Raw genomic sequence first — 19,116 nt, forward strand, 5'->3', positions numbered from 1 at the left:
ACCAAATAACATCTGATTTCCAGTCATCATTTAATGATTCCTTTTTATTTAAACATTTTTATAATTATTCAGTGATAACTTTTTTATTCAAAACTGTTCTGTCTTAAATGAAATCAATGTTTGCTCTCATAAAATGTATAATGGAGCAGAATAAGATTACTATCTATCACATATCAGCAAAGGACAATAAACAGCACATATTACCCCTAAATTCCAAACTCTCACTTCCCAGAAAGCTTACCGAACTAATCGGTGATGTTTCCCGACTATGCCACGTGGCAGGATCCAACCAGTAATAATCCAAGTCACCTACACAATAAATAAAAAAAGGAAATATAATGCTTTAGAGTAGAGAATGCTTTAATCATTTTAAGTATAACTTCTTCAATCTATAAAAGTTACGAATATCATAATCTTCACTGTGTGTATCCCAGAAAGATAATCTGCATTGCAAAGGCTGTGACCTGAATCCTTGGAATGAATGTGTGTTACAAAAGCACTTCAGACTATAGAAGAGCTTTCTTTTACTGTCATCATCAGGCTAGAAACACACACAAAAAGTATGGAAGGTACTGGGTTAATCCACTCCACTTCTCCTCCATACCAAAGCACAGCCTGCCACCTAGTGATGCTGGCTGAAATTTTATTCACTGAATTGAGATAAAAACTTAGTGTCTCCCTTTCACTCTTCTGAACTATATCATATCTTTCAAAATTATTCACTGGCCTCTATCCCCTTCCCTCATCAGCTGAAGAACAAGACAAATACTTTTGGACATGGTGTTGAGTAATTCAATATCAAGAATAACTTGGCAAAAGAGTACATACAAATGACAGACTATCCAATTTTACGAAAGCTAAAAAAAAGACCTTTACAATCCTTAATTTTGTAAAAATGAACTTATGAACCTTTAATTTTTATTGTTTTAGCTTAAAAGCAGAATACTAAAGAAAACATCTGAGAAAAAAAAGGAAAAAGTATTGGAAAGCATCAGTTCTTTCAGTAATTGTATAGGAAGAAAGGACAGAGTGTGTAACCCAAGTGAGAAAAATGAACTTTTACATCTCATACATGAGACTAAGTCACTTAAAATATTTCTCCCTGTGGATCTTGAAAGAGAAAAATGTTAACAGAGTGAGGAAAGCATGCCATCTAACAATGAGATGTCTAGCTGGTTACTGGGGAAATGTTTGGCTGATATCTCTGAAGGTCCTAAGTAAAAACTTTTTATGTAGACAACAGGCCTTGCAGATATATACACTATAAAAGAAATGTAATAGGAAACAAACATTTTAAATACGCCAGCATTAAAAAGCCATACACTTCAATTTCTCAGTAGCTGCTCCCCTTTCTTTTTTATACAACTAGAGGCCCGGTGCACAGATTTGTGCATCAGTGGGGTCCCTCGGCCTGGCCTGCGGCGATCTGCGGAAACCAGCTCTCCAACATCCCCCGAGGGCTCCCAGATTGCGAAAGGGTGGTTCTCAGGTGATGCACCCCGGAATCAGGCTCCCTCCTCTCTGGTTCTGGGTGTGTCACCCGAGAACCACAGCTGCCAAGTCACAGCAGCTTGGCAGCTCCGGCGTTGAGCATTTGCCCCCTGGTGGTCAGTGTACATCATAGCTACCAGTCGGACAGTCGGATGGTCACTTAGGCTTTTATATATATAGATATCTTAGAAAAGTTGATGGAGAATGCTATACATACTAAAATAAATACAAAAATGTTCTTCAAATATGTCATATAGATAAAAGTAATATATTTTATAAAGGGTTGAATATTAAAAATGCATTAGAAGAAATTATATTCCATAGAAATTTACTCCACATGGGGTCTCTAACTCTCTCAAAATCATTCATTTTAAAATGTATACACAACTTGGTGTCAATAATAATAGAGTTTTAATCTTCTATTGGACCATCTCAGTTAACGAAATACAAGAACATTTATAATAGGAAAGGTTTTTATTCTCCTTTACTTTTATTGTTTTTAAAGGTCAGATACTTGTTTTTAATGTTGCTGTCTTTAGTATCACGATACTAAAGTTTTTTTCTCTTGAAAGAAAAAAGTATTTATAATAATAAAATTAAAATTAACTACAAATACCATTCGAAATCCTTCAATTCATGAAGCTTTCTCCCTAAAATTTCATGTACCATGTAATAAGGTCTGATGACTTCTTAAGTGCTAATTCATTTTGAAATACTGGGACAAAAATAAAACAACTTCAATAAAATTAGTAAATTTGAAAGCTGCTTTGTGAAGTCTTTGAGGTTAAACAAAAAAACTGATGAAAATCCACCTTATTTAAAAGACTTCAAGAAAACAAAGTTTGTTGTATGCTTCAATAATATGACTTCAATGCTAAAACTTTGGAATCTTTCTCTGACTTATGGCCCAATTTCTCATATAGTGGTTCAACCCTGTGTTTAACCCAATCTGTCCTAAGTAAATCTAGATTAACATATCTTGTGAATATTTGCTTACATGTAAATAATCAAAAGATTATGTTTCTGGTACATTTTGATGATGATACCGAGCACTCTTTACTATGAAAACATTGCTTTCAAGCAAAGTTATTCTATCATCTATAAGCTTTGTAGGATAATGATCTTGAATGGAGAGTTTAATTTAATTGGTTTTAGATGGGACAGATATAGTTGCCAGGTGATTTCCCTGTGCAGCCAGCAATAATTCATACCTTACCCTGGCAGTGGTAATAGATGCTACAGATTTTGCAGGTTAAAATAAAACCATATCCCCCAATTTTAGCCATAGATAGTATTGTCAATACTAGGGGCCCGGTACACAAAGATTCGTGCACGGGGGGTAGGTCTCTCAGCCTGACCTGCACCCTCTCCAATCCGGGAGTTTCTGTCTATCTTTGCAATCATATGAGCGAATTGTCTGAGACCCCAACCCAGTTTTGTTTGTTGCTCACAGAATAGTAGAGGCTTTTTTTTTCCTTTGCTTCATTGGTGGAGATTTCCTGAAAGTTTTAGGATATCTTCCCTTTAATTTTTCCTAGACACTCTGATTTTACTTATGTCTCTCACCTTTGCTTTCCCTCCATTCCCCACTGCAACAGTAACTTGCTTCAGGCTCACTTTGCTCTAGTGTCTAGGAGATCCATCTACCACCAGAACTATGATTCCCAGCATTCCTGGTGCTCCGGTCCTGGGGCTGCTACCAGAACTACTACTCTCAGAATTCCTGGTGCTCCCCATGCTTTGGGTTTTCCCTTCCTGCTCTGTCTCTGTCCCACGGCCTACCGCTCTGCCAAGTCCTCCAAACAGCCAGCTCTCCCTCTTTGCTCTTCGTCTGGTGGCTTGGGGAGCCAAGTTCTCCAAGCCACTCCACTCTCCGCCAGCTCTCCTGCTCTGCTCTCCGCCTGGCACCTATGTATGCAAATTAGCCCGCCATCGTTGTTGGGTTAATTTGCATGCTCACTCCTGATTGGCTGGTGAGCATAGCAGAGGTATGGTCAATTTACATGTTTCTCTTTTATTATATAGGATATACTAAAAACATACAATAATATTTTTTATATTTTAGAATACAGTTACACTTCACATTCTGAACAAATTCTAAATGTTTTCTTATTACTAATTTCCATTATCAACCATTAAAATAAATTCTAAAACTTAAATATGTAGTTTTAAACTATATTTGTTCCTTCTTGCCATGTAATTACTAAATTTGAAGATATTATTGACTTTTTAACTGCTCTAACTTGCCTTTATAAGTCACATCTTTTTAGTATTAACGGAATAAGCAACACTAAACAAAACTTTCTCCTAAAATTTTGGACTCTAGCATATCCTATATAATAAAACCCTAATATGCAAATCAACTGAACGGTAGAACGACTGCTCGCTATGATGCGCACTGACCACCAGGGGGCAGATGCTCAACTCAGGAGCTGCTCCCTGGTGGTCAGTGCGCTCTCACAGGGGGAGTGCTGCTCAGCCAGAAGCCGGGCTCATGACTGGTGAGTGCAGCGGCAGTGGCACAATCCTCTCCTGCCTTGGCTGCAGGCAGGCAGTAAGAAGCAAGGGGTCCCAGACTGCGAGAGCCCCAGACTGCGAGAAGGATGTCTGACTGCCGGCTTAGGCCTGATCCCCAGGGGACATCCTCCAAGGGGTCTAGGAATGTGAGAGGGCACAGGCTGGGCTGATGGACCCGCACACCCCACAAGTGCACGAATTTCATGCACCAGGCCTCTAGTCATTAACCCTTTGCACTCGCTTGCTTTTTTCTCAATTCCTTTATTCTACTCGGGATTTAATTTTTTAAATACCCCAGATTTTATAAAGCGTGGCCGTAGAATAAAAAACTGGAGTTTCTTTCATACAAACTTATTTATTTGGATTTTTTATATTTCAAATTATTGATACATTCAAAGAGTATAAAAAGAGCTGCTACCAATGCTAACTGTGTTGAGTCACACTCGACATCCGAGTGCAAAAGGTTAATAAAAAGCATTTTCTTGGATTACTTTTCTAATATGTGATGAAAGGTATTGATTTCAAGTGGTATAGCTACAAAATGATAAATTCACGGTATAAGGAATTAATACAAAAGCATTTTGGTTTTAATGTTCAATATAAGTATAAAGGGATAAATTTACTATTAATATTAACTTAGATTCAGGAAATGTCTGAGTCTAAATGGTTCAAGTTCATAAATAGCCAAGTTTAATGAAGTGTTATAATTTTAAGCATTATTTTTGTGAATTCTTTAAAGAAAGACTTTTATCCAACCCCTTGTGAAAAATAGGTTAAACAATATATTAGCACACAAATTTCACTGCACAAATAAAAGTGAGTTAATGACATGTGAGCCTTCTGCAAAGAGAACTAGCTGTCCCTACACTCAAGTCATCATGATTAGAGTATGTAACAATGCATAAACTTGCATCTCGATGATTTTAAATTTCGTATCTTATGATCTCATGTCAAGGCACAGCAGATTCCAATAAGACCAATCAAAGTCAATAGAACAAAAATACATTCTAAATAACATAAATGTATGATTGAGTGTGTATGAGTATATGAAATCTGTAAGGAGAAAACCACAAATCTAATTTCATACATTACGTATCTATTTAACAATTTTCATGACAGTCACATTGAACCAAGTAGAATGTTCATCTAATGTGCAGGTAGTAAAGGAAAGCTTATCTACACTAAAGTCTTGCAATATTAGAAAATCTGGAATTCTTCTTTATCTCCAGTAGAAATACACAGCATATTTTTAAAATATCATTATAATGAATGGTGATTACAGATGGAACTCAAACTGATTACAAGATTGCCTCATAGTAAATTCCACAATTTCAAATACATATCATAATAGTGCTGCCTGTCATCTCAAAAAAATAAATTGTTCTTCCTATATAATACAGATTGTTGACATTAAAAAAAGTATAAAACTCACAGACCGAAAATCAGAAGAATTCTCCTTCCCACAGATTTCCTATATCTCTTAAAAGGTTTTCTTTTATTTCCTTTTTTTTGTTTATCCTCCACAAAAGCATGTGTATTGACACTAAATAAAATTAAATAACTACTAATCTACTTTATTATAGCACAGTACATAATCAAGTTAAAATTCTGGACAAAATATAGATTTGTTAAATGTTTTATGTAGTGCATACACAAAAACCAACTCAATTCTAAGAATGTGTTTGTAATTTGAGACAAATTAAGACACAGAGTACCATGTTCAGCACACATGAGTTAATAAATATGGATTTGGTTATAACATTATAAAAACATACATTTTAGCTTATTTTAATATTTTACAAGGACATTCTTTTCATAGACAGTAATTAAAATCCAAGTCTAAGAACTGCGGTAAAATCTTAACTTCTCATTAATATAATGAAAATACCATTTTGAAATATTTTTCTCCTATTTTAGAAGACTATTTCAGATACTTTTATGTCTACAAAAGGTGTGTCCACTCCCATCCATAAGTTATATACAATAGTGGACCTAACATTGGAATAAATCAGTAATAATGTGTTGTGCAGCAAAGTTCTAGAGGCCTAATTTCGCCTAAATTAAATTAGCTGCCAGGGATAAGAAACACTATTATTTAATAGGACTTACTTTCTAGGCAATAAAATAAAATGGGAAAACATACTTGTTAAATTTAATCATTAAATCTGTGAAATGTGAAAGCCTACGTGTAGTGATGCAAAATTACAGATGAATTACTGTCAGTCTAAATTCCTAGTATACTAAAAATATTGGTCCTCAAATACTTTTTGGTGAATTCATTCAAAATTCACATCAGTGGTCACTCCATAATTTGATGGTAGGGCTAGATGCATCTCCAACTGTTCGTCTTTAGCAAGAACGCTTCAATAATTCTAAGTAACGTAAAGCCCAATTTCCGGTTTGGGCTAAGAATACATACATAAAAAGTGTCATTCCTTGGAAGAATTACATTATCTCCAGCCCTCAGGGATTCATTAGAGTGGCAGTTCTCTAAATGCATGTTAGAAATTTCACTTTCAAAATCCCCCTTTGTTCACAATATGCTGTTTCTACCATAGAACCAACAATAACATTCTCTCTGTCTCTTCGGTATATAAATTTGATGGTTCAAGTAAATGCATCAACTATTTCTAATTAAATTAAAAAGGTGTCAAAGATGTTTGTATTTAGAAATTACTTATGCTCAACAGAACCTGCACAGTGAACTTAATCTAGGGAGAGATTAGGTATTTGCTTTAGGGCCTGTGTCTTTTATAAGTAGCTTATCTCCAAAAGAAGAATTTCATTAATATATTTAGTTGAGGTGGTACTTTTCTGATTATAAGTCCTTTTTGGTGAAGTTGAGAATTAACTTTTGGAATGCCAACCCTACCACCACAGAATTCTACCAAAACAGTTATAGTGAACTCAGAATCAATATTTCTGGTTGAGCTCTGAGATCAGTCATTAAAAAAAAAAAAAAAAAATAAGGCCTCAACTTGGAAAATAATAACTTATAATATATATAAAAATATATATTAAAATATTTCCAGTAATAATACTGATAAGCATTTCTGTCAATTTTAATGGGATGTAAAAATTAAGAAAAGATGCTTTTTCTGCCCCAGAGTTTACTTATTTGAAACTTTGAATAATCAGAGAAGTACGTTGTATTTTAATTTCTCTATTAACATTATTGTATCTTATCTGCTATTTATAATGATTTTGTTTTTTATAAAACATGAAAACTGACTATTGTGTAAAAAAGAGCATTGTATTAGAAATTCGACACTTGTGATTCTAATACTAACTCTGCCATTTTAGGTGCATTCTCTTGAAAATAGCCCTTCATTTCTATAAACCTTATCCTCCCCTTTAAAATGGGGATAATATCACTTGTTCACAAATATTTTACGAGAATTAAATGAGATATGCTAGATTTGTAAATTATAAAGAACTTTAGAAATAGATTTTATAGTATAATTACATAGTTGTGGTTACAAATATGAAATAATGGTGTTATAGTTGAATACCTATCCTAACTAATATAGGTAAAATCAGTAATCTTTGCAAAATATATATGCTGTGAAATGGGCTTAGAAAAATAATTAAGTCACTTTGTTTGTAGAAATTATTAATTGGCTTGGTATAAGCCAAATGCTCAAGTGTTCAGAATAAATGAATATATTTTTTTTAAATTCCAATTGTTAAATGATGAGGAAATAACATATGTAAAAATAGTAACATAAATATTCCTATTAATTTCCACAAAGCCAATGTAAGCCTACGGGAATAAGAATATGGCTACTTTTATGGTCAAGCAATCTATACACTGAAATGTATACAGATTGACAACTAACCAAAAATATCTGAATAATTAATCTGACCAGCTCATATCCTTAATATAAAATTAAGCATTTTGTCATTTCTTTTTTATATAATATTTTTTAAGTGGGAGAACAAAATACATGTGGTATATAAACCAAATATTTCAGACAGAATTTCTCCAAATCAGGAAACAAGTAGACCATTTTATGCCTTTATATATTTTTTTCTGATGACTCAGAATACCCCTGAAAATGTTTCCTTGCAACCAGCTTATATTATACCTTAAAAATTATTTGGTATAGATATTAGCTATAGAATACATTTTAATAATTAATATTCTAATGAGTTATAAACATCCTAACTTCCTCAGATTTCTTTCCTTTCCTCATATGTCTTTTATAGTCCTAACAAAATAATCTAAATAATAACAAGATTGATGGTCTTAAAAAATAACAAGTTTAAATATGTACTAGGGTCACCTGGATGATGGGGCTTTGGGAAAACAGAAAATTTCATGACCTTACTTTAAATAGGCTATTGAGAAATAAAAAGCTATTTGAGATGGTAGACATTAGTCATCAGTTTAAATTTTCCTAATTTTGAGAGATACATAACTTAGATTTTTGAGACTACATGAGGCTTTAGGTTTCAGAAACACTCCCAAAACACCATGTTGTGCAATGACCTCTTTACTCTTTAGCTCTGCAGTGAACTAATGCTACAAGACCCAGAAGTGGTTGTAAATGAAAGTTCCTGAAAGTTTCAAGCAATAACAACAAAAACAAAAACAAAAACCACGCATGCATACATAAACACACACATGCACGCACGCACGCGCGCGCACACACACACACACACACACTTTTGTGCCATAGAATAACAAAAGAAGGGTATTCATGGTCTTCAGCAAATCTAGACCAGACTGTATTTATTATCTGTATTAAATGATAAGACAGTGTATCTGAAGAAAAGTCTAAGATGATAGATAGGGCAAAATGATTTCCACCAATAATGGTTTAGAGAGGAATAAATTTCATGTATAAATATGGTTTGAGGCTTCATGACTGAAAAATGTCTTCCCTAGAGTATATATACAGAATAAGAAAGTACCCTGAGTAGCAAATCACAAAATTAACGATCTTAGGGAAACTTTTCTGTTTCTTCTAACACAGTGACTCTTCATCAATAGGAATTTGGGAAGTGCTGCACACAGGAGGGAAATATTTTACTGCAACTTTCCAACTGACCAGGCTTCCACATTGACACTGAGTATTCCATTCACTTGGGAGAACAGGTTGTCACGTGCAAAGCCTCGGAATAACCAGCCAGGAAACCCTGTGGAAAAAATCGGGGTTTATTTGTTTTCATTGTTTGGGGACTGGATGTTAACCACAGGTTAAAGAAATTGTAGTGCTGGGCAAGTTCACAGCATATATTATAAGAAAGCACTCTAGATGTAAATCTCTTTGATAAAGAAAAACGTTAGTTTTTATCCAGACCTCACATCCAGGCACTGCTAGCAAAATAAGATTAATTTGCAATAATAATTCTGAATGTCAAGTCAATTTCTACCTGCCTCTAGATCCAAAGATATAAAAATGAAAAATATGGAGATCAATACATTATCATGGTTTTGGTGATATAGATAATAAGGATAAGAGTCAAATGATGATAAAGATGAATTTAAGGGTATATAGAATAAAACAGAAGTACTTATAGGGATTGATACTGCTTAAGCTTTAAAATATATGATTAAGCTATAAAAATATTAGAAAATAAATTTATTCTAGCAAACTTTTTGGTAATATAAAGAGATGTTTTAAAAACAGAGTTCCATCAAAGCAACTGTAAATGTTGCTTATTTCCTTTCTTTTTGGTTTTGTTTCTGTTTGTTTGTCTTTGTTTTATTTTGGGTATGCAAACAAATAAGTTATAGAAACATTAAAGGACTTTTTTAAAGTTGGAAATTCCTTGACTGGTAGTGGGAAATCATTAGGCATAGAAGTTTAGAAAAGTCAAGTCAGTTTCTACCTGCCTCTAGATCCAAAGATATAAAAATGCCTTAACATGGTTCTAGAGAAAAAATGTTTATTCCTCAACATGGCTCTAGAGAAAAATGCTAAGTATCTGTATTCATAAACCACCAAAATTAGAGCCATCAGAAACTAGGCTGCAAAACACTGCAAGGTCACGGGTCTAAACCTCTGCCGCAGTGCATAACAGGTCAGGCAGTCCCTTTAAATGTGCTCCAGCTCCATCTGATGAAAGATAATTCAAGTAAGAGAAAGTACAAACAGCAATGAAGGGGAAAAAGTAATATTCACCAATGCAAATAGCATATATACTTCTTTGTATAAAGCCAACAAAGTTAAAGTTGCTCAAAAATTAACCTACTGATTTAAGAAAAGATGTCCAGAGTTCCTAAATATTTAAGGTTTGGATTAATCACTCTAAAATGATCTTTTCATCATAATAATTTCAAAGTATCTTCATCTTACATTTTCATAACAAAACCTGTTCCATTAAAAAATCAGGGCATCTCACTGGCCTAGACTTAAAATGCTCAACATGATTTTGTGGCTTGGTCACAGGGGCTCTCTTAAGAATGGGCCTTCTACTCAGAAATGCATGGCAAACCTAATTAATGCCCAGTGTGTCTGCCTAACATTAGATCAATGACTCCACAATTACTTAGCTGTACTGAACTACTCCCAAGCTCACTTCAGAGGGTACATTTTTTTTAGGACAATGTATTTCAATATTTTTATTGTTTTATTTTTTTAAATATATATTTTATTGATTTTTTTACAGAGAGGAAGGGAGAGGGATAGAGAGCTAGAAATATCGATGAGAGAGAAACATTGATCAGCCGCCTCCTGCACACCTCCCACTGGGGATATGCCCGCAACCAAGGTACGTGCCCTTGACCAGATTCGAACCCGGGACCCTTCAGTCTGCAGGCCGATGCTCTATCCACTGAGCCAAACCGGTCAGGGCAATATTTTTAAAATATTTAATTTAAAGCAATACCTACAGAGGTTTTTGTGTGGGATATGCAGTAGATCTACTAAGATATTATAAAACTCTTAATTAATCCAGACCACCAGACAGCCATGCACCTGTACTTACACTGCATTTCCAAAGAGTCCCTTTCTCCTCACTGCCCCCAATATTCCTATTATATACTGTCCTTTAGCAAATGACTAAATGGTGGTGAATTTACTCACATATGGATCATGCTGCTGCTGCTATCTTCTCTGTGAAACTACACAGAAAAAACTTCTTTCTGGTGTCAATATCAGGAAAAATAAGTATGTATGTAAATGACTGGTTCTTATGTTATGGAAGCTGTAAATTTTGTAACTGATAGAACTCTTCTCAGAGCATGTGTGTTAGAATGTTTATGGTTAAAACTGAAACCAAATTTTCTACCCTTGTTCTTACTCATCAACTGTTTTACACACTTTTAACTTATTTCAAATGGCTATATATTCACATTTGGTAGCTAGCTTAAGTCGCTTTTAGCATTAAGGTAGATTATAAAGTGGGAATTAAAATAAAATTAAATGTTTATACACAAAACATAATTTAATATATTTACTATAACCATTTTCATTAAAGTTTATATTTTTTCATTCATCAATCTCAAAATATCTTTGATACAATGGGAAACAACTTAAAAATACAACTGATGTACAGGTGTTAGCTTATCTATAGCTTTTAAATAGCAGAATTTGGTAAACACAAATTTTATTAGCTTATTTGTAAATCTTGTCAAAGAATGGAAAGTAAGTGAAAAAGGGTTTTCATCTAACAAAAACCAGTATCACAAATCTGAGGTCCATGACTTTACTCCCTCAAAAACCTAGTAGACTTTCACTCATAATTTTACAATCACAATCCTAAGAGTCGGTCTGTTATTGAGCCCCATACGACCAGTGAAGATGCACATTGCTAAACACAAAGGGACTGGTACAGGTAAGCACATTGACAGCAATAAGAATTCACAAGAATGGGCACAGGATAATTAAAAACAAAACAAACAAATTAAACAAATGGGTTAAGGCTCTTTCTGCCCTTAACACTGTGATATTGTGAGTATACTATAACTGTACTAACAGGCAACATAATAACTGATGTTAAAACAACAACAACTAAAAAAATTATTGTATGAAACATGAACTTTTATGAAAGTACGATGCAATCCTTTTTCCAGACTTCCTGGTTAAAAACAAACAAACAAACAAAAAAGAGTAATATACAATTCTACGTGAAATTTTTTAATTAAAATAATGAAAATGAAATTAATTACAAGCCGGCTGGCAATTGTTTAGCATATTGGAAAACTCAGTTACCTAGAATGAGGTATTTGAAGCTAAGATTTTATAATTCCAAAATTAAATCATTACTCATCAATGCAAAAAAAAATAGAAACATGGAACAGTTTATCAAATAGTGCTTTAGATTTATGGTGTATTAAAATTAAGGATTCAATGCACTATAAATATTATCTTATTTTCTCCCTTTGAATGTTATATTTTTTGATATTTTATGAATGTAATACCAAAAATGGAAAATAGAGGGTTAATTGCTCCTTGAATAATGTTCTACACACACAGTGGCTAAATTGTCTTCTAAAGATACTTACTAAAATTAATGTCTCTTAAGTAAGAGTAAAACAAAGTGAACAAAACTATCATTTCCGAAGGATTGGTTATGTAACTGAATTACATTGTGAAATTAACAGATATTTGATGAAAAAAAAAAACACAATATTGTTAGCATTGATATCTAACATTTTCAGTGACAATAAAACTGAAATTTGAAATTAGTCTTTGAACAATTTGTTAACAATATTATATTGAATGCTACTTCAATAACATTAAGAATAATAATTTTTCCTGAGTTCTCTAATGCAAATTTTATAAATTGATACCAAACCTTTCTAATTAAGATATAGATAAATTGATACCAAACCTTCTTAATTAAGATATATATAAATTGATACCAAAATTTTATAAATTGACACCAAACTTTTCTAATTAAGATATATATAAATTGATACCAAACCTTTCTAATTAAGATATCACTCACAAAGGCAGTAAATGTCATTAAGTAATTTCAATAACTATGAGCACATTTAAGATTGACAGAATAAGTCCAATGATCTTAACAATATAACATCATATACTGCACATGACTTCCAATTTAATCAACCCAAATTTTAGCTAAAATGGCCTATTGACCACAGCAAGAATGATCTGGAGAAATGGATGGACCAATGAGAAATATCAAATTATAACAGTGATTATAATAGTTCCAACATTAAGAAAAAAAAATCATAAATTACCTTAACCTCTCCCAAAATATAAAGCTCTCTCTCTCTCTCTCTCTCTCTCTCTCTCTCTCTCTCTATCTATATATATATATATATATATATATATATATATATATTTGAAATCAAAGTAAAGGCTTATCTCATTTTAAAATGCAGGAGTCAGTCAATAATATCTCTTACACTAATTTTCTTCCTATCTGGCAAAACTGTAACATTTACTTTTAGGTATAAAATGCTTATTATTCATGATTAAAATATATCTTTAAAAAACTTGGATTCAAATAATTGTTGCAACTATATTCTAATGGCTAAATATTAATTTTTCAAATGAAAAACTCTATATTACTCTAGCCTAGCTATTTGGCTTTTTTTTTTTAAATGTTGAAAGGGATAAAAAACAGCCCTGGCCAGTGTACTCAGTGGTTGGAGCATCGTCCTGTGCACCAGGGAGTCACGGGTTTCATTCCTAGTCAAGGGCAAGTACTTGGGTTGCAGGTTCGTTTCCAGCCTGGAGTAAGTCGGGGTGCTTGAGGGAGGTGACCAGGCTATGTATCTCTCTCACATTGATGTTTCTTTCTCTTTCCCTCCCTCCCCTCCACTCTCTCTGGAAAGCAATGGAAAAAATTTCCTCAGGTGAGGGTTAACAAAACAAAAAAAGAAAAGAATTAAAAACATTGAAAGGAGAAATCTTGCTGGCCTTTATAATTTCACTTATCAAGAATTTCTATAATTTTATTTGTTTTCTACAGTGATGCACTAATAGTTTTAATGACAAAAATTACACACACACACACACACACACACACACACACACACACACACACCAGATCTTTGGGCCTACTAGCTACGGTCTTCGTTCACTGTATTTTAGATCAAATACCCAGATGTGCAGTTAGTTCACAGGCATGAAAACTGTACCCATTGCAATTTAGCTTTGTACAACCAGTCAGGGCAAATGTGGAGACTAAGGAGAGTATGTTTAAAGATTCCGGATGTCAAACGCAAAAGGGACAACCTTCAAGCAAAATCACCAAAAACAGATCTTTCTCCTCATTATAAAACATGAGTTTCTCACCAATATTTTAAGGTGATTAAACAGATATTTAGGAGTTCTAATTTCATACTCAATTTTTCCATCACTTTTGTGTCTTCATTTAATAGTTCTGATGATGACAGTAAAATCTCATAGACTAAAACAAACCTTACATGAAGACATCTATAACTAAATGTCTGATCTAGAACAAGACTAGCATATGAAGTCGGGAAATCACAACTTATTTGTCAAAGAAGTCTTTTGTCAGAGAATAAAAAAACTAGTCTGTCTGGTATTCTGAACAGAAACAAGCCCTAGCCAGCCCTTCAGGTATAGATGAAATAACGTTGGTCCACACAAAACACAGTCCCCTTCCTATCTGGCAAAACTGTAAGTAACATTTACATATATTCATCTAAATGAAAGCTCTCTGTGTTGTATTTGAATTTTCAGTCATCCCTAACCCCTTTACTTACATCAGTATATTTAATCATTTATTTATATTTTTTGATGGTTAAGCCTGGGGTGGATTTTTTCACTGTGTTGTGGAATAACATAGCCCATGAAAATATCAAATGGTATTTAAGTATTCTTTTAAGCAAGAGCATTTTGAAGCAGGTCTAGGGTTTATCCATTATTCATAGAAGAAACTACTTACCTTCATGCAGGCAAGACTTTTTCTACCACTGAATATCAAGCAATTTGTTTTTGTAATACTTTTAATATATTTTGATTGATTTCAGAGAGGAAGGGAGAGAGAGAGAGAGAGATGGAAACATCAATGATGAGAAATAATCATTGATCGGCTGCCTCCTGCACACCCCCCACTGGGGATCGAGCCCACAACCCGGGCATGTGTCCTTGACCGGAATCAAACCCTGGACCCTTCAGTCCACAGGCCTACTCTCTATCCACTGAGCCAAACCAGCTAGGGCTGTTTTTGTAATCTTTAAGGCAAGGTTATAACCTGGGTTATGTGACTCCTTTTATAGGGTGCATAGATTTAAGGGATATATATACCCTTTACAATTGTATATAAAATTTTGTGTGTATAACTGTTTCTCTGTGGAGAGCCCATTGCTTCCTTTATTTCTCTGAAGGTCCCATGATCTCTCTCAAAATTAAGAACAAATGGCTGAAGAGCTGGGATGAAGGAGTGACTCAGACCAGCACATTGCTATCTTGCTTTGGTGGGTTACCTTTAGCTCCCAGAATTATTCTATCTTGCAGGTCCTCATCCTCAACAGTATACTTTCATTAAGACTCCTGTTGAAGCTAAGCACTTAGGAAGTCAGGAAACCATGCTCAGACAAAATGAGCTTTGTGATTACATACAGAGGGCAAGGGAATTCACTTGCTCTCTCTATATAAGAAAGCACTTTTGTGAATTATCAAGAGTCTAATTAATCATAATTTTAAAAAGCCTTTAATATCAATAGGCAAGAGAACTTACTATATGCAGATGGGCTAATATTTGTTTCCCTGATTAGTGCTTTAAATAATTTCAAAGACATTTACTAAAAGGAAAAATATAAAAAGATAGTAACAAATTTCATATAATTAAATAAATTATTAAAAAACATTATCTTGGAATAAACGTAACATTTCAAAGTGGCTAAAATATTGTTCCAATTTTGACTACCAAGATTCAAGGGCTAAGCATTCTCTTTAAGGACAAAAAATAGAATAAAAAACAAACAAAAAACTTCAAGTCTACCAGTTTATTGTTACAAAAAGAAAAAAAAATCTAAAAATCTTCAAAAGCTATGAATAAGTCTAAAATATTTCACAGATGTTATACAATTAAAAACATGTTTGTTAGAACCCATCTATTACAATCCATATGGACCCTTTTCTGAAGTCAGCTTTGAAATTTGTTCAATATTTACAGTTTACCAAAATTAGAATTTATTTCCCAGGTCTTTAAAACTCATACAACTCATATAAAACCTTCTTTGAAACAACGAATTTAAATTAACTAGACATTCAAAAAAATTTGGTTGCATTTCTGCAAAGTACTGACCAACTTATTATATGATTATGACAATTATCTTCTTAAAGATGAAAGTTGGCCTACTTGAAGCAGGCTATCCTAAAAATCTAAACCCATTTAATTAACCTACAATTCACAGGCATGAAAATAAGTATTATAAAAGTCTTCATGATTATTAATATTATTATAATTACTAATTCTTTCATTGATTTATCTACTTTATAGTTTCACATGCTTATTCCTAATCTCTCTGGCTTTAGAAAATTGAGAACAGAAAGTGCCTCTGGATTACCTGGAGAAAAATAGGGAAAAATATATACTTGCTGGTCACTGGGATTATTTTGTCTTTGTTTTTCACATGACTTCCATCATTTCATTAACAGAACTCTTCTCAGGAACAGTCACAGGATATGCTTCAAAAGGAAAATACCTCCTTCTCCTGAGGAGCTTTCCAACCATGCACTAATAACTACAGCCCCATATAAAATCAGAAAGTTGGAAGAGACTTGAGCAAACGACCTTTCGTATCATGAAGAATATCTACACTAATAAAAGAGAAACATGCAAATTGACCATCCCTCCACTATGCCCACCAACCAATCAGGAGTGAGTATGTAAATTAACCCAACAAAGATGGCAGCAGCCATGGAGCTGGAGCTAGCAGAAGGCTTGGGTTGCCCCCGGCGATGGAGGAAGCCAAGCTTCCTGCCCACCCTGGCCGCTGCTGAAGGAGTGGCTGGGGGCCTGGGTCACTGGGGGTGGCCCAGGCTTCCAGCCTGCCCTGGCCTCCTCTCAAGGAGGGGCTGGAGGCCTGCGTCGCCAGGGGCGACCCAGGCATCCAGCCCACCCTGGCTGCCGCTCAATGAGGGGCTGGAAGCCTGGGTCACCAGGGGTCATGGCCAGCCTGAAAACGGCCCTCAGCCCCTTACCCAGGCTGGCCATGTCCCCCCAGCAGGGACCCTCACCCCATGGGGGCGTGGCTGGCCTGTAAACCACCACAGGCCCCTCTCCCAGGCTGCCCCACGCCCCAAGGGAACCCCCACCCTGATCCGGGACACCTTCAGGGCAAACTAGCCAGCTCCCACCCATGCAACAAGCCTCTATCTATACTAATAAAAGGGTAATATGCTAATTAGACTGGGAGACGTTCCAGGAGACCTTCCAGACGTTCTCTGGACAAAGCCATGGTGGCGGGGCCAAGGTAGAGGCGGTTAGAGGCCAAGAGGGGAGGGCAGTTGTGGGTGATCAGGCCAGGATGGGATGGCAGTTGTGGGTGATCAGGCCCAGGGGCGCAGTTGGGGGTGAGCAGACCAGCAGGGAGGGCAGTTGGGGGCGAGCACACTGGCATGGGGGGCAGTTGGGGGTGATCAGGCCGGTGGTAGGGGGCAGTTGGGGGCGAGCAGGACAGCAGGCAGAGTGGTTAGGGGCAATCAGGCAGGCAAGCAGGTGAGCAGTTAGGAGCCAGCAGTCCCGGATTGCGAGAGGGATGTCCGACTGCCGGTTTAGGCCCGGTCCCTGCAAACTGTCAGTAGGACATCCTTCGAGGGGTTCCAGATTGGAGAGGGTGCAGGCCGGGCTGAGGAACAACCCCCTCCCCCCCGTGCACGAATTTCGTGCACCAGGCCACTAGTATACTAATAAAAGGGTAATATGCTAATTAGACCAGGTCAACCAGCCATCTTCCAGACATCCGACCTCCTTTCTGACAAAGCCATGGTGGTAGGGGCCGAGACAGAGGCAGTTAGGGGCAATCAGGCTGGCAGGGGAGGGCAGTTGGGGGCGAGATCAGGCAGGCAGGCAGAGGCAGTTAGGGGCAAACAGGCCGGCAGGGGGGCAAGGTAGGGGCGATCAGGCCTGCAGGGGGGCAAGGTAGGGGCGATCAGGCCAGCAGGGGAGCAAGGTAGGGGCGAATAGGCTGGCAGGCAGAGGGGTTAGGGTTGATCAGGTTGGCAGGCAGAAGGGTTAGGAGCCTGTCATCCCAGATTACAAGAGGGATGTCGGACTGCCGGTTTAGGCCCGATCCCGGGAGAAACCCCCCTCCATGCATGAATTTCATGCACCAGGCCTCTAGTCAGTTTACTAATAGTTATTGCCCTCAAACCTCTTTGTATGGAGATGACTAATCAGACTGGTTCCTTAGAGCTAGAGAGAGAAATCGATCCTTGCTTTTCTTTCATCTCTCATGTGCATCTGTGTGGGAGCATGACACATCACTGCCTCAGCCTTTCTCTCATCATGAGTATCGACCATTGAAAAGACCCAGTCAGTATGACAGTGAACACAAGATTCATCATTCTTTTCAACGAGCAAAGACTAGCCACTCTGCAAGCACATGGCTCAATTTACATTAAATACTTCTATTCTCCCGAAGAACATATTTAATTAAACAAAGAACTTGTATGCATATATGCATAACCCATAGACACAGACAATAGGGTGGTGAAGGCCTGGGGCAGGAAGTGGGATGGGGATGGGCTAGAAGGGGTCAATGGGGGAGAAGGGGGACATATGCAATACTGTCAACAATAAAGATTTAATTTTAAAAAATTTTTTTAAAAGTCTAGACTCATGAATCAGGCAGCAATCTGATTCAGTCTTTTTGGAGTGAGAGGCTGCTGACTGCATTTCTCCTAGTTGCCTCGGATCTTTTGGATTTTAAGCTTGCCCTTAGCAGAAAGTGGACCTCTTGAAAGTCATTTGCTGAGAAGAGCAGGCTGGAGCTTCCCCCAGATGCCCTCAGCAGTACGTGCTGTACCTGAGAGGAAGCGAGGGAGCAGGGAGGAGTGCTCACGTCCCTGGCAGGCTTTCAGAGGGCCCAGCAGCTCTGCATCCAGGACCTTATCTGGCTGCAGCAAAACACATGATGCCTCCTTCGCCTCCCAAGGAGTCTGACAGCAGGTGCCCTCAAGACACCTCAAACTTGCTCAATGCCTACTT

At 36.2% G+C, this 19,116-nt stretch overlaps 1 protein-coding gene across 9 annotated transcripts in view; it reads right to left on the minus strand.

Moving 5' to 3' along the window:
• Positions 1 to 19,116, minus strand: part of RIMS1 (regulating synaptic membrane exocytosis 1) — a gene marked incomplete at both ends in the record, with an annotated part of 410,367 nt that overhangs the window by 143,046 nt on the left and 248,205 nt on the right. For all 9 annotated transcript variants that reach the window (XM_079780191.1, XM_079780205.1, XM_079780201.1 and 6 more), the window contains one exon: positions 242 to 309. In XM_079780191.1, the coding sequence (XP_079636317.1) occupies positions 242 to 309 (68 nt within the window). The remainder of the gene's footprint in view (positions 1 to 241; positions 310 to 19,116) is intronic.

This window comes from Cnephaeus nilssonii, assembly GCF_951640355.1.
Source record: "Cnephaeus nilssonii genome assembly, chromosome: 9".
NCBI classification, from domain to species: Eukaryota; Metazoa; Chordata; class Mammalia; order Chiroptera; family Vespertilionidae; genus Cnephaeus; species Cnephaeus nilssonii.